The sequence below is a fragment of the Phyllopteryx taeniolatus genome, chromosome 9, assembly GCF_024500385.1.
Source record: "Phyllopteryx taeniolatus isolate TA_2022b chromosome 9, UOR_Ptae_1.2, whole genome shotgun sequence".
NCBI classification, from domain to species: Eukaryota; Metazoa; Chordata; class Actinopteri; order Syngnathiformes; family Syngnathidae; genus Phyllopteryx; species Phyllopteryx taeniolatus.
Genome location: NC_084510.1, coordinates 30,769,849 through 30,786,708, shown reverse-complemented (window position 1 = coordinate 30,786,708; position 16,860 = coordinate 30,769,849). Strand labels below are relative to the sequence as shown.

General features: G+C 43.2%; 1 protein-coding gene across 9 annotated transcripts in view; it reads right to left on the bottom strand.

Annotated features, from left to right (window-relative positions):
• LOC133484184 (plasma membrane calcium-transporting ATPase 1-like) overlaps nt 1-16,860 on the bottom strand; it is a 73,267-nt gene that overhangs the window by 11,397 nt on the left and 45,010 nt on the right. For 7 of the 9 annotated variants that reach the window (XM_061786401.1, XM_061786403.1, XM_061786405.1 and 4 more), the window contains 12 exons: nt 14,681-14,895; nt 11,746-11,988; nt 10,392-10,633; nt 9,289-9,526; nt 8,724-8,903; nt 8,553-8,640; nt 8,368-8,474; nt 7,316-7,507; nt 5,189-5,402; nt 3,985-4,196; nt 2,592-2,699; nt 1,214-1,396 (listed from right to left, as the gene is read on the bottom strand). In XM_061786401.1, coding sequence (XP_061642385.1) covers nt 1,214-1,396; nt 2,592-2,699; nt 3,985-4,196; nt 5,189-5,402; nt 7,316-7,507; nt 8,368-8,474; nt 8,553-8,640; nt 8,724-8,903; nt 9,289-9,526; nt 10,392-10,633; nt 11,746-11,988; nt 14,681-14,895 — 2,222 coding nt within the window. Of the gene's footprint in view, nt 1-1,213; nt 1,397-2,591; nt 2,700-2,942; nt 3,240-3,856; nt 4,197-5,188; nt 5,403-7,315; nt 7,508-8,367; nt 8,475-8,552; nt 8,641-8,723; nt 8,904-9,288; nt 9,527-10,391; nt 10,634-11,745; nt 11,989-14,680; nt 14,896-16,860 lie in introns of those variants that run through there. The other 2 variants (XM_061786404.1, XR_009790306.1) reach the window with 2 other exon arrangements.

The following is a 16,860-nucleotide window of genomic DNA, read 5'->3' as shown; positions in this document are numbered from 1 at the left end:
TCACTTTCGTCTTTTGGCCTGCTTGGAATCACGCCGGTATTATCTTATTTGCATCCTTTTTTTACTTAGTTACTTGAGTTTTGAGACATTTGATGTTAGAGAAAAAAGGTTGGAATTATTTTACATTGTTGTTGTTTTACTGTGAAGCACCTTGTTAGATAATAATTAGATAATAATTCCACAATTAGATTTATGGAATTCGAAAAAAAGCAAAACCACCTTTCGGTGCAACTTGACGTGCGTGTGGTTCCACTGTGTGTGTGCGCCCGCTCCGAGTGGCTGCTGTTATTGTAGGTGTGTGTACGGCGACATTAGCGCCGAGGCTAATGAAGCCCGTAGGGACTGAACGGGACCGCCCGTGGACACAAGTTAATGCTCAGTGAGCATTAATCAATCCTGTAGGAGGCCACGCACACACACACACACGCACGCACACACACACACACACTTCCCACGTAGAGTGGGGACTGACTGATAACGTCCAATAAACTTGCTTGGCTTCAGCGCGGCAGCGGAGTGTGAAATTAAAGAAAACCACACACACACACACACACACACACTTGACTAAGTGGATAAACTGCAAAAACTCAAAGTAGTACTTCCAGGGACCTAAATGAAGACGATAGTTCCCGTTGTCCAAAGGGTCCTGGATCTTTCCAAAGTACTACCCCACTAGCAAGTTCTTCTAAATTAACCTGGAACTAAATGGAAACAATAGATCCTGTGGTCCAAAGGTTCCTGGACCTCTTGAAACAACTCCCATGCTAGCAGGGTCTACTTTTAACCTCTGAGAAATGACCTCAGAGCCAAATTTAGACTATGTCCCATGGTCCAAAGGTCCTGGACCTCTCCAAAGTACCTCTCCTGGATCTTTTCAAAGTACAGTCATACCCCAACAGAAGGTTCTTCGAAATTACCCTGAAACTAAAAGTAAACAATGAATCCCAGGAGCCAAAGGTTCCTGGACCGCCACAAAGCACTACCCCCTTTAACAGTCTTGTAAATGATCTTGGAATTAAATTGCGACAGTAGTTCCCATGGTGCAAAAGTTCTACCAAAGAACAACACCATCTAGGAGGGTCTTCGAAATTATTCGAAGGGTCTATTGACCAACCCCCAATTCGGAAGCATGCGATTGGAGGAACCATTCAGAAGAACGGAAAACTGGTTTCGGAATGAAGAGGCGTGTCTCAATACAGTTCCGGAGTTGTACCTGCGTCTGGATGCGGTTGAGGCCCCGGAACCAAAGGATCTGCCCCCGCCTGAGCTCCATCTCGGCGTGGTCGATCTCGTCTGCGTCATCCGTCAGCTCCTCCTCGTGGATCTCCTCCTTGGTGGTGCCGTGACCCGCCTCCTTCAGGAACTTCAGGTGGTGCGTGGGCACCGATGAGATCAGCTGCAAGGGGGGGGACAAAAGGAAGGAGTCACGTAAGACGGTTCACTCAAGTTACTGTAGGAAAAATTTTTATAAAATCAAACAAAGCTCAGAGACTAAATCAGCATTAGCAACTCTCAAATGATTAAGAATAAATAATTATATTCGTCAAGTGGAATTCAAAAGTTTACTGCCACCGGCGAGTATATTCGTCAAGTACGATTTCAACGAGTCGGCATGGAAGCGCTTGAGCTTTAGGTTTGTAAACCTGATGTCATGTTTAGGATAGTTCGCGTCAGGAGTTTCGAAGGCAAGTCTCTGGGCGCTCACGCACACGCATGTCAATCACGCTCACGCACGCATGTCACAGAGTGATTCCTTTAAACTTGAAGGATAAAGTTAGGGGTGCCGGCGGTCGTCTTCAGACAAACGCGAGGCAAAGCGGGCGCCGGCGACATGCGCACGTGAATGACGTGCATGAAGGAACGTTATAACGTGACATGCTTGCGTGAGCGTGTTTGACTAGTGTTTATGAGAGCCTTTCAGTAGCGTGTGTGTGTGAGAAAGAGAGAGGTACAATTAAACCGCGTGATCAGCTGTTACAGGGAGAGTATCCAAATTTCACTTCAGTTGTTCTGAGAAGGATTATTCAATTACCGCTTATACTGAATCTTTGTTGATCTGTTCATGCCAGCGACGTACGGTGACGGGCAGCACCATGAATTGCTCGTCCGCTCGATGGCAGACGGTACAATTGAACCGTTTTCAATCAGCTTTGTGCTCAACTCAACATTTCACACGGAAAAAGTTACATTTGCAATTCATTTGAGATGAGATCATCATCTCAGCATACTTTTTTTGGGGTGAGATTTTCGGGTTTTTTTGAAGGTTTTATTCGGCCTGTGCGGCACGAAACGCGGCCTATATCGATCGAACGCCAGCTCCACGATGTCAGTCGGCATCGTTTGTGCGTTTGTCCTCTGCGTGAACCCAGCACGCCGCTTCTGCTTCTTCTCGTCGCCGCGTTCGCGCGGATTCGCCGAGGGACGCACACGCCGGGTTCATCTGCAGCATCGCACCCCGAACCCCCCCCCCCCCCCGGGCGTCCCTTTCATGTGCTGAGCTCATTACCATGGCGATGGTCGCGATGGCAACAGCTTGTCCACCACCACGAGGGGTGTGTGTGTGTGTGCGGGCAAGATGGCGGCGCGCTCACCTGCCCCCACAGCAGCTCGCCCACGCCGATGAAGACGCACCACAGCCATTGGTCGATGGTCAGCGCCGTGCAGGAGAAGGGCTTGCCGCCAAACTGGACGATGACGATCTGCGTGGGACGACAAGGCGGGCGGGAGGAAGTCAAATCACGCGTCGACACCAAAGTTGAACCATGGCGAATAAGCGTCAAAACCACCATCAGGCGCCTGCGAGACGTCCCCATTTTGCCCCCCAAAATTCACATTTTATTTATAAGAGATGACAGGTGGACAAAATGTTCGATATGAAGATAAACATAGAATACACAAGATCACAAAGACATTTTTTTTTTATTGTGTAAAGTAAAACCATGTAAAAACGTGTCGGTTTAGTTTCATTTCACCATTTACGACACACTGTAGTTAATCCTCTTCAGCCAATGAAAAAGATGATGATGTCCATGATGGACGGATTCGAGACAGTGGCACTGAAGAGGCGACGAAGGTTGATGGATGTCGGGCGGGAAGACATGATGGGGCGGTTGGTGTTGGAGAGGAGGATGCGGGAGATAGGCCGACGTGGAAAAGGAGGACGCGCTGCGGCGAGCCCCGACGGGAAAGAAGAAGATTGCGCTGGTTTGCGCGCAAATGCTTGGCCAATTATAGTAAGGCTTTGTGGAACAATTCCAGAAAGAGAAAAAGGTGAAAAGAGGAGAAGAAAAAAAGATTGATTCCAACTCGATTTACAAATGAAAATGAACAAAAAGGCATTGCAACCAAATTACAAAGTCAGCCAAGAACAGCAATCGACTTGAGCTCAATTTGTCTCTGGGACGGCTACAACGAGCCAATTTGGCTTCCCAAATGAAAGCATCTTTAATTGTGTCGAACAAACACAGGACCAGAGAAAAATGCAACTAAAAGGTTCAAAACATTTGTACAAAGAGTACAAAAAAAAAACACACAAAAAGGGGCGCCACGACCGCTTTCATTTCGGTACGTCGCGACAATTCATCGACAAATAATCGATCATCAAATCAAAGGCCCCGCCTTTTAAAGCCACGCACCTTCAAGGTCACAGAAACGACACTGAAGAACGTGAGGATGGCGGGCCCGAGGGGACAAAAACAAAACCTGCACCTCACGTGCATATTTTGCATTGGTGTTATTGTTTGTGAGTTGTTCCAGTTTCATAACGCAAAATCAATTTTGATCGGATTACTCGAATAATCGATTGGATAAATATCGGATGGCTGCGTGTGGGTGGGCCCGTTCGTGTATTTCATACCTCCAGTATTCTATCGAGCGACGATTGCGCAAAGGCCCGGCTGTGAACTCCATGACTTAGCGCGGCTAACGCATCCGTTTTGGGACGACGATCGCAAACGTTTCGGGAATGTTTCGCCGTCGCGTCACCTGCAGGGCGAAGGTTCCGAGGACGACGCCGCAGAAGATGGGGTTGCGGTAGACGCCCTCGAAGACGTTGCGCTCGCCGTGGATCTTGCGGGCGTTGATCTCGTTGAAGAGCTGCATCATGACGAAGACGTTGAACACGATGGTGTAGTGCTCGGACGGCGGCGAGTGCAGCGGGGCGTTGCGGCCGCTGTCCATGTCGAACAACTTCTCGCCTGCACAAAACCAAACCAAACAGGCAAACATCAATAACAATTGCTGACATCTAGCCAACAGAAAGAAATAAACAAAACAAAACCAAAACAAAAACGTTTTCATCTTTAACGTTGATATATATATATATATATATATATAAACGTTATATATATATATATATATATATATATATATATGTATATATATATATATTTTTTTTTTTTTTACATTCTTGGCATCTTTTGGAAATGAATTACTATTTTTGTAATTCCTTTGATCTTTTTCTTATTAATTTATAAATAATTGACAGTGTAAATCCTTAATCTGTTCTTATTTGTATAATGGAAAACATTTGCTGTATTTTTTTTTAAATCCAATCTTTTTTGGCTACTTTAAACCTTAATTGTATTTTTTTTTATAAACTTTTTCTTAATCCCTTTGGAAAATGTACGTCTTGTAAAGCATGACATCTTTTTGGGGACATTTCTATTTTCAAAATCGGATCTTTTTTCAAAATTGTACATTTTCTTTGTAATTTATTTCATCATTCGGTAAATGTTTTGTCAATCTTTTGTATTTTCTAAATCTGATCTGTTGTCATAATTTTACATTTTAATTTGTAATTCATTTGATCACTTTGTATTTTGCATCTTGTAAATATTTTACATATTTTGGGAAATGAATTTCATCATTTTGTAATTCTTTTGTCCACCTTTTTGAGAAAAATGTGTATCTTGTAAAGCATTTAAACTTTTTTGGGTAAATTTTAGGTAAATTTTCCCCAAGAAAATTATTTTTTTGGGGGGTGGGGGTGGGGGATTTTACATCTTTTTTTGTAATCTTGATCGTTTTTTTTACTCCTTTGTAAAGCTTTTTTGAAAACGTGTATTTGATCTCTCTCTTTTTTTTTTTATAATTAATCCGATCATGTTGACCAATCTTTTTGCCTGTTTTCCCTCTTTTCGATTTCTGTTTGGCCAACGCGTTGGTCTCGTGCCCCTCCCTCACTGACCGGCGAAGAGCAGCGTGAAGATGATGACGAGCTGGTAGACGGCGTGGCCCAGGATGTTCTTCATCATGGTGCGCGAGATGAGCGGCTTGTTGCGCCCGTACGGTTTGCGCAGGAGCAGCGACTCGGTGGGCGGCTCGGTGGCCAACGCCAGCGACGCCAACGTGTCCATGATCAGGTTGACCCACAGCATCTGCACCGCCTTCAGCGGCGAATCCTGACCGAACCGACAAACAAAATCACCAATCACACTTCAGCCCCCTAAAAACAAAATCGCAATTTTTTTTGTGGTGAAAATGAAACAGCTTTTGCCAGATTTATTTTTTTTTGTTGCTCCAATTGAATGGACATTTGTGCTGCTCCTTTTGCTGTGCGCACTTTGGCCACCTGGGGGCAGTAAAATATAGACAGGCATACACAGAGATGGTCATAACTCCTAAAATTAGTTGTTTTTCACAGAGGATCAAGAATAAACATCTGTGTGTATTGTTATGTCTTTCTACATGTGTTGCTGCATCGTTTGTGTTCAAATTTCCTTGCTTAAAACTAGACTCTACACCGATTTTATCGGGCTAATCGGTATCGGCGATCGATATTTAGCATTTTATGCCGATCGGCTTTAACGTCATAATCCGCCGATCCGATCAATGACGTTGGTTTAAGGCTCGCTTGAGGTACGTTCACGTAAATGTCACAAAAAGTGGATCCATTAATGACTGTATTTACTTCCTGCCATCTCATAGGAGACCATTCATTTGTTCTGTCTGTCACTATGCTACACTGGCATAAATAGAGGAACAAAGATACATTATTTATTGTAAATATATTTTTTGGGAGCAATTAAGTACACAAGTATATCCAGTAAATGAATGGCCACTTGCGATTTGAGGCCCGCGCCGACCGGCGAGTGGCATCGCCAGGCTTTTTTTTTTTGTTTTTTTTTGGTGTCTTTTCATTTCTGCGTGTGACTTAATGTGACTCTAATCGCTTAAAGTGAACTCCTGACACAATTTGAAAAGGGAAAAAAAATGAATTGAAAGAGTTCACAGCTGGCAGGAGCGATAACTAGCTACTCTAAGCCCGCGGCGGGCCGGCGTCACAAAGTAGGCTAAAATAGCGCCTCAAACCGTCGGCGTAATCCCAAAACGGAAGCAGAGCGAGGCGCGGCAAAGCGCGGCACAGCTGGGCGGCGCCGCCGCCGCGCCAGACGACGACGCAAACGTTAAGCTAGGCAGCGGCACTTATGATCAGATCGCGGCATCGTCGGCGGAAGAAATACAAGCAAATAATGACAGTCACAATCTGCTGTGAGTTGTGGATGGAATCACACGTTTACCAATGTTTTGGGGTTTTTCCAATTGTATGTTCTGGACCTTATGGACTTTTTCAATAAAAAATATTGTAAGTTATTTGTTCATTTGTTTTATTCAGCAAATTATTATTTGTGTAAATACATAAACGTATTTTTTTTTTCTTTTTGTAAATTTGTATTTTTTCATTTGTTTTGAATGGCTTAATGAAATGAGATGAACTTATGTCCTGCAAATTGTTAAAATATTACATTTATAATATTTTATTCTTTTTAATACCAATACCATAGCGCAATTTAAAATGACCTTTTCATGTAATAGTATTTGTAATCTAGTTTCAGATTAATTGAAATACGGATTTAAAAATAAATCTGGACGAGTGGTAATTAAAAGAATAGAAAATCTGTTATTTTCATGTATTTGCAAGAAACTTTCTAAAAATTCATATATATATAAAACACTTATTTTCTGAAAATTACAAATAATGATTTAAAATTCTAGACTTGTGGTAATACAAAATAATTGAAATATTGTATTTATTTATGAATTCGTTATTTATTCATTTGATTTAATACTGGACCCTGGCAAAATTTAAGACGCATTTTTCATATTTTCAATGTATTTTTATGAAAACTGATTTGTTTTCTTCTTTCAATTCTCGACTCATGGAAATGCACGAAAACGATTTATTTGTCACTTATTTGCTGAACTTGATGAATGGAATTTCTTGCATAGCGATTTCATCGGGTGCGTTGCTGAATTGAAACGGAAAGGATGTTCCTGGGACGCGAAAGTCCCAATCGGCGGCTGCGGTTCTCACCTGCGTGATGCAGGCGCCGGTGAAGGCCACGATGACGGCGACCACGTTGACGGTGAGCTGGAACTGCAGAAACTTGGAGATGCTGTCGTAGACGTTCCTGCCCCACATGACGGCCTTCACGATGCTGGTGAAGTTGTCGTCGGTCAAGATGATGTCCGACGCCTCCTTGGCCACGTCCGTGCCGGCGATGCCCTGGCGGCGAGCGGATACCGGTTCACCCGGGCCGTGACGCCAACAAAACGCTCGCCCGCGGTAACGCTCGCGTCCTACTACGATGTCGGGCAATATCCAAACCGGGATTCCAGCTGTTTTGCTGCTCAACGGATCGATATTAAAATTGTTATTATTCGTAACTTTTTGAACGCAACTTTGCACAGGGATGAACTTCTTTTCTACCCCCACATTCTTAGCGGTAAGCGTTCTTAATATCTGTACCAGGATGAGAGAAAATATCGGAATCGGGATTTCAGGTAATCCATGGATCGGTATTAAAGCTATTAGGAATCAGAACTTTTGAAGAGGTCCTAAGCGGATGAATTTTGCTTCTCGCCCGACGTTCCGAAGGGTGAGCTTTCCGAAGGTACCGCTCATATCTTTCTACGATGTCTGGAAATAGCCCAAGCGTCATTTCTGGTTGTTGGGGATTACGTTATTATTATGATGAATAACTTGGACGTTCATACAGAGATGAATTTGACTTCTACCCGCACATTCTTAGGGGTGAGCTTTCCATCGGGACCACCGACGTCCTCCTCCAACGTTGCGATACATCCAAACCGGGATTGCGGGTGTCGGGTTACCGTGGATTGATTACGTCATTCCGATGAATGATTTGGACGCTCGGGGATGAATTGAACTTCTACGCTCACATTCTTAGGGCGTGTGTTTTCCCATCGGTACCGCCCACGTCCGTCTACGCTGCCGGGAACTCTTAGAACCGGGGTAGCAGCACTTTTTGGCACACGATGAATCCATCGATGCTAATTAATTTAGACGTTCATACTGTGATAAATTCTACATCTTCGGGTTGAGGGATTAGACTGAACGGTTACCATGGCGAATCCGACGTCTGCTTTCTTGAGCGCGGGCCCGTCATTGGTTCCGTCTCCGGTCACTGCCACCACCTGCCGGGTCTCTCCGACCGTGCTGTCAATGATGCCTGAACCACAGGAGCGAGTGTGACTTGGTCAGTCGACGTGCTCGTTAGCAGCTATTAGCACCCTAACGAGGCTCGCACCTTTCACCAACGTGTGTTTGTCCGTTGGCGACGAACGCGCCAGAACTCGCAGTTTGGGCCAAACTTTGTCCAGGCGCTCTTGTTCTACCTGTCAAACAAAACCCCACGACATCCATTTCCTGCTTTTTGGTTATCTTCGCACTGAATGTGGATGCCGGGGGGTCCGCCCACCTCGCCCTTGTCGTTCCGGATCTGCTGGTTGAACTCTTTGCCCTCCAGACACAGGAAGTCCTCGTTGGGCAGCAGGATTCCGCACTTGGTGGCGATGGCGCGCGCCGTGTTGATGTTGTCGCCCGTCACCATGCGAACCGTGATGCCGGCGCGCTGGCACTTGGAGATGGCTTCGGGGACCTGTCGACACATGCAGCATATTTAGTTTTGATGCCCCTCTGATGTAGAAGATTGACATCATATCTAATGTTACACGCCTCTAATGCAGCATTTGATTTAGTATACGTACGTGTAATCTAGCATATCTCAAGTATATACAATTAATGATGACTAATTAACTAATAATTAATGACGATATGTACATCAAATGTAATATAGTTATGCAATGTATGTACCTTTAATATCCCATATTTTTTAAAGTTTATACATCTCTAAGACACCATCTTAACATTTTTGATGGTCTCTACAGCGCTAACGTAGCATGTTTAAACGACCTTGAATGTTTATTGAACGTCCCGTTCGATGGACATGTCGATGAGATGTAGCGGCGATGCGTTCAGGGTACCTCGGGCCTGACGGGGTCCTCGATGCCGACCACGGCGATGCACGTGAGGTCGTTGACGATCTGGTTCTCGGCGTCCCAGTTGGGCTCGCCGCCGTCGGCGGGGAAGTCCCTGAAGGCCACGCAGATGGTGCGCAGGCCGTCGCAGGCCATCGGCTCGATCACCTTGCGGACCATCTCGTCGCGATCTTTGGGCTTGAAGACGCGCAGGTAGCCCTCGCCGTCCAGGATGCGCGAGCACCTGAAGGCGGCGCGGGAGGACGGCTTAACAGGGAAAAGCTCTCGCGTGAGCGCACACTGCTGAAACACTTCTGAAAACGCTCGCACACAATGAAACATGCTCACACACACACACTACTGAAACACTTTTGGAAACGTACTCACACACAATTGAAACCTGCTCGCACACTCATGAAACTCACGAACGGAAACCCTCGCCCGAGCACACACACACACACACACACTACTGAAACCATTCTGAAACATTTTCACAGGCACTAGAGGCACGCACACATTACTGAAACACACACAATACACTACTAAAACAGCCACACACCACTGAAACACTCTCACACACACGCACTCCACTACATTGAAACACTCACTACTGAAACACTTCTGAAAACGCTCTCACACATGAATGAAACATGCTCACACACATGAAACACTCTCGCTCTCTCTCTCTCACACACACACACACACAACAATGAAACACTTCTAAAACACACACACTACTGAAACACTCTCACACACTACTGAAACCTGCTTACACACTATTGAAACTCACAAACTGAAACACTACTGAAACTCTCACTCACGTGCACACACACACACGACTGAAACCATTCTGAAACCGTTTTAACAGGCACTACAGAGACACACATTACTGAAACACACACAATACAAAACAGTCACACACTGATGAAAAACTCTCACACACACCACTGAAACACTTCTGAAACACACTCACAGGCAGTACTAAAACACACCCAACACACTACTGAAATGCTCTCCCACGAAGAACTCATGCCATCAGCCTTACTACTGAAAAGTGATTCACTCACACACACACAACTGACTGACTCTCAGACATAGACGAGACTCACTTCCTGAGGATGATCTCGGAGGCGCCTTTGCTGTACATGCGGAAGCCTCCGTCGGCGGTCTTGATGACGGTGCTCATGGACTTGCGCGACGAGTTGAAGGTGTACACCTTGTACATCTTCTCCTCGGGGACCTCGTCCCTGATGGGCTGGTAATCCCGCTTCAGTTCCAGAACCAGACCCAGGAGGGCGCACTCCGTCTTGTTGCCCACGTGGCGGGGGAGACCGCCCTCCTTCTCTGGAGGCTGACCACAAAAACACGAAGAAGATCCAGCAGAAGTTAGTCAAGAACTTCACCGTTGACTTGATCGGAGCTCTTTGTAAACAAAGGACTTTGACTACTTCTTTTTTCCACTTGATAAGAAGGAGCGCCGAGTGACCACGTAGCTGCCGACTGGCTAACTACAACGTGCCAAGGTTTTGTCAACAAAAAGCTCATGTGCGACTGATGTGCTGCTTCTGTTTGTGTTGTTTACAATAATGTGCACTGGCTAAAGATTTAGACCGCTAATGCTAGCTGAACAATTAGCCAACAACTAAATACTTGTAACTTTTGAGCAAAAGTCTTTTTATGTTCAATGTTTTTGCACTATTTTTTTGACGAGACCGTCAGTTGGACCAACTTTTTGGAAACAAATGACTTCAATTATGGTTCTTTGTTGAAGTAAAGATGTAGATTAACTATGTTATATTAGCATACGTTAAAACTTTAGTGACGGATCTTGTCCGAGTTAAGTTGTAGCCTTACTACATAGCTTACTACATATGCTAGTTGTCAGACTTTAATGAAGGATCTTGTGAGAGTAAAAAATGCAGACTTGCTACGTTAGCTTAGCACATGCTAAAACTTTATTACGTATCTTGTCCGAACGCAAATGTAGACATATTATGTTACCTTTCTCATATACGAAAGCTTTTATCAGGGATATTGTTCAAGTAAAGATGGAGACTTTGCTATGTTGGCTTACAGATCTTGTACGAGTAAAGAAGTAGACTTGCTACGTTAGCTTTGCATATGCTGAAACTTTGTTTATGAATATTGTCCAAGTAAGGTTCTAGACTTACTACGTTAGCTTGGGCTATGCTAGGTCGGACTTTAATTATGCGTCTAGTGCGGGCAAAGATGGAGACTTGCTATGTCAGCTTAGCGCACGCTAAGTTTTTATTGGCGGATCTTGTGCGAGGAAAGATGGAGACTTACATTATCTTAGCATATACTAAAACTTGAATTATGGATATTGTCCGAGGAAACGCAGACTTAGTACGTTAGCTAAGCATAGGTTACAACTTTAATTCTGCTTCTTGTGTGAGTAAAGAGCAGCCATGTTAGCTTAGCATAGGCTTTTGTAGTCCTCACCAGGATCTTGGTGGTGTAGGCCGAGTTGATGGAGATGCTGTTGACCAGGACCTCCAGGGTGTCGGGCTTGATGGCGCTGGGTTCGGGTATGGTCTTGTGATGCGTGTCTCCAATGTAGGCCTGGACCACGGTCATGCGGTTCATGGTCAGGGTGCCCGTCTTGTCCGAGCAGATGGCCGTGGCGTTGCCCATCGTCTCGCACGCGTCCAGGTGTCGGACCAGGTTGTTGTCCTTCATCATTTTCTACGAGATGGACGGCGGGGTTACACAAATGTTTACTGCCATCTTTCAGATACCGCCGATGTACCAAATTCGAACCTCAAATCATCTGTCCCCATTGAAATGAATTGGAATGCCGTTAATCCGTTCCGACACCCCATAAAACACCAACAAAAATGTTTCGAACTTTTTTTGGGGGGGGGAAATATGATAAGCGCACTCTACATTATTGTAGATTATACAAATCCAGATCTGTCCAGTTGCGATCGATTCATAACCCTCAGAATGAAATGAGCGGGATGAATGAGAATATTCATAGGCGGTTATAAAATACAGTAATAACAATTCAATAGAATGTAAAGAATTAAAACAGTTTGTGCATCATCATAATTCAATAAGCATTGTGTGTTAGCATGCAGCTTTTGTGAGACAAAGTTATGTGGTTTGGTTGAATACACAGTGTGTAATCGGCTTAGTTTGATGTTTGATGATTAATAATAATTATTACTTAACTGTTGATAAATGATTATTAATTACAGTCGCGGGGGATAGGGACTGCCTAAATCCACGGCTAATTGATGGCCGTTATAATACTAAAAATACTTGTTTCTCCTTTTTCGAGGTATACAGTGGGTACGGAAAGTATTCAGACCCCCTTAAATTTTGCCCTCTGTTCTATTGCAGCCATTTGATAAAATCATTTAAGTTCATTTTATTCCACAAGTGCACACAGCATCCCATATTGACAGAAAAAAAAAACGGAATTGTTGAAATTTTTGCAGATTTATGAAAAAAGAAAAAAATGAACTATCACACAGCCAGAAGTATTCAGACCCTTTGCCGAGTATTTGGTAGAAGCCCCCCTTTTGCGCGAATACAGCCATGAGTCTTTTTGGGAATGACGCAACAGGTTTTTCACACCTGGATTTGGGGATCATCTGCCATTCCTCCTCGCAGATCCTCTCCAGTTCTGCCAGGTTGGATGGTGAATGTTGGTGGGCAGCCATTTTCAGGTCTTTCCAAAGATGCTCAATTGGGTTTAAGTCAGGGCTCTGGCTGGGCCATTCAAAAACAGTCACGGACTTGTTCTGAAGCCACTCCTTCGGTATTTCAGCTGTGTGCTTAGGGTCATTGTCTTTTTTTGAAGGTGAACCTTCGGCCCAGTCTGAGGTTCTGAGCACTCTGGAGAAGGTTTTTGCCCAGGATATCCCTGTACTTGGCCGAATTCCTCTTTTCTTCGATTGCAACCGGTCTCCCTTTCCCTGCTGATGGAAAAACACCCCCACGGCATGAGGCTGCCACCACCGTGCTTCACTGTTGGGACCGTATTGGACAAGTGATGAGCAGTGCCTGCTTTTCTCCACACATGTTGCTTAGAATTAAGGCCAACAATTTCTATCTTGGTCTCATCAGACCAGAGAATCCTTCAGGTGTTTTTTTTTTTTAGCAAACTCCATGCGGGCTTTCATGTGTCTCGCGCTGAGGAGAGGCTTCCGTCGGGTCACTGTGCCATAAAGCCCCGATCTTTGGGTTCTTCTTGGCCTCTCTCTCCAAGGCTCTTCTCCCCCGATTGCTCAGTTTGGCCGGACGGCCAGCTCTAGGAAGGGTTCTGGTCATCCCAAACGTCTTCCATTTAAGGATTATGGAGCCCACTTAAGTGCAGCAGAAATTGTTTTGTAACCTTGGCCAGATCTGTGCCTTGCCACAATTCTGTCTCCGAGCTCTTCAGGCAGTTCCTTTGACCTCATGATTGTCCTTTGGTCTGACATGCACTGTGAGCTGTAAGGTCTTCTATAGACAGGGGCGTGGCTTTCCTAATCAAGTCCAATCAGTATCATCATCAAACACAGCTGGACTCCAATGAAGGTGTAGAACCATCTCAAGGATGAGCAGAAGAAATGGACTGCACCCGAATTCAATATAGGAGTGTCACGGCAAAGGGTCTGAATACTTCTGGCTGTGTGATATTTCAGTTGTCAACAAAAATGTCAACAATTGGTTTGTTTTCTGTCACTATGGGGTGCTGTGTGCACATGAATGAGGAAAAAATGAACTTCAATGATTTGAGCAAATGGCTGCAATAGAACAAAGTGAAAAATTTAAGGGGGTCTGAATACTTTCCGTACCCACTGTATACATTGAAAAAGGGGAAACAAATATTTTTAGGTTTTTTTTAATCCTCTCAAAAATTCTTGAAAAAAATGGGCAATAGGCGTTTGAGTTTGATTACCTCCCAAAGAAAAAAAAAAAAAAAAAGAAATGGAAAAATGTTTACAAAAAAAAAATAGAAAAACAATTGTAAATCAGAGAACCATGAGTATGCCAGGGTCCACTGAATTATGTTTAATTATTTAATGATGAATTACAGAAGAAGAAAGCCATAATTAAGCTGCAATAATATTAGTCGTTTTTCACAGCGGATAACAAATGTATGCCTGTGAGTACTGTTACGTTGTCTGTCTATATGCGTTGTTGCACCATTTGTGTTCAAATAGAATCTCGCTTAAAGGGTTAAAACTGTAACATCGATGCTAGTTCTATTAGCTTGCGTTGTGTTTTTGCATTAGGCTAGCAGTCTTTCGTGAGCAGCGCTCATACCCAAAGCTTTGGCACGCAACTCAAGTCGAGAAAATCAGCTGAGCGACGGTTCGTATCTGGAAAAGTGGATCCTGTAAGCGGAAGTAAGTAGCACCACAACGCTGGCATATGGACGCACCTTGACGGAGAAAGCGAGTGAAATGGTGACGGCCAGGGGCAGGCCCTCGGGGACGGCCACCACCAGGACGGTGACGCCGATGATGAAGAACTTGACGAAGTACTGGATGTAGATGGGCGTGCACTCGGACGTCCACGTGTGGCCCTGGATGCCGAACGTGTCGATGACGAAGTACAAGATCAGGATGATCACCGTCACCGCCGACATGATCAGGCCTGCGCGCAACAACGGCGGGCGGGGAGTCAACGCACTGACATTTTTCATACAGATGTTGTGGCATTTATTATTTTATTTTTTTGTATACAATTTTTTTTACAAAATATATTTTTGCGGTTTCTTTTCAAACAGTGAAAAACAAAAAAACTAAATATGGTCATTTAAATAAATTATTTTCTTTATCCTTTTAAATATTAGTAAAACATTGTCAAATATGAACAATTATTTTATTTTAATTTTTTAAATAAAAGATCATGTCAAATACAAATAATATTCTTTATTTTTTAATGATTGTATTTTTTTTTTTTTTTTGCTTTAAAAGGTCCCATATTTTATCAAACCAACCTTTTCTAGTATTTAGGATGTAATATTGTCGCTATGATGCCTCAGTAAACGTGAAATATGAATTAATATTAACATGGTCTCCGCATTCCTGAGTTGCGGACGTTTTTCTGCCGAGGCCTGAAATCAGACCATTCCAATTTCTCGAGCTTATCAACGTCAACACGGAGGAAAGGGGCCGGTCTTAGCCAAACATGGACAAAGTGGCTACAAAACTGGGTCAAACAGAAGTAGCTGTCAGAGTGGCCTTTTCTGGACACTCGGATGACAAAACAGAGGTGTTTTTTGGGGGGGGTTTTTTTGTAAATAAAATGGACACTTTATACTAAGTTCATGTTAGAGAGTCACTAAAGAGCCAAAATATGAGACCTTTAAATATTTTCAGTAAGTAAGTGCTAAATATGTTTCGCAATGGAGGAGTGTTATTTCCTCCACTGAAAAACCACACACAAAAAAAAACTTTCATGAGTTTCAATTTCTAATTCATCAGTAAAACAAAGTACTATAAAGGCAAAAAAAAAAAAAAAAAAAAAAAAAATCTCTGGTAGAGTTTTGTAATAGAATAATATGCTTATTTTTCCTCCACTGACTGACCTCGAAAAATCACTTTAAAACAATCAGTAAAAAAGACAAAATATTATTATTATTATAGTAATATATTTGTTTTATAATTTCTTTTTGTGGGATGATTATTCTTCTCCATTAATTGCTGGAAGAAAATAAATTTAGACTTTCTTTTTTGTTCCTTTTTTTTTATTAATGAAATAAAATGGCGTGGCAAAATGTTGAAATATTATCATTATAATTCAAAATAGTAACATTTTAAATGAGTTGTATTTGTTAGACTTGTAATAAAAGCATTTAATGAAGAAGACTTAAAGATTAATTGTATCTGTATTGAGTGTATTTGTGGAGATAGTTGCGGGTAATAATAATAATAACAACAAAATATATATTGTGTATAATAACATTGCTGCCATTTTGGTTAGCAATTGAAAAGTTACCTCTGTCTCTGGAGATGAAAATGTGTTAATTCATCGGCTGTTAACGTGCCACCGTGGGTGTTGCTGTTTTGGTTAGCAACGGCATTCGAAGCCGATTCAAAATGGACACAATGTTTCAGCTTCAATCTCCGCCCTAAATGTTTCCGTTAAGTTATCAAAATCTGCGTCCAGTTATGAGCGAGGGCGCCTCCGTCCCTCCATGTACGGCGTGAAAGAATTAAGGTCGATTGAAAAAGCGAGTCAATTCCGGGATGAATCGGGGGTGGAGGGGCGGGGGGAGGGGGGAGGGGGGGGGCAGAGCCAATAAAAGTGAGTGGCTGGTGACCTGCCTGAATGCTTTGTGCACTATTAACGGAACGCGTGTCACACATTTATTTGGAGGTCGGCGGCTCAGCATGTTAGCTACCTAGCAGCTGCAGGAAAATAAAAAATTTTCATGCAAATACAACAAATTAAACGTCTTTTTTTTTTTTTTCTTTTTAAATCTAGCATGTGTGTCATTTTTGGGGACTAAGCTGTATAAAAATTAATCAGTCATTAAAGATCAAAAGAGGAAAATAATGATACTACATTCTAAGAAAAAAATAAATTCTATTATTTTAAAATGGGATTACATTA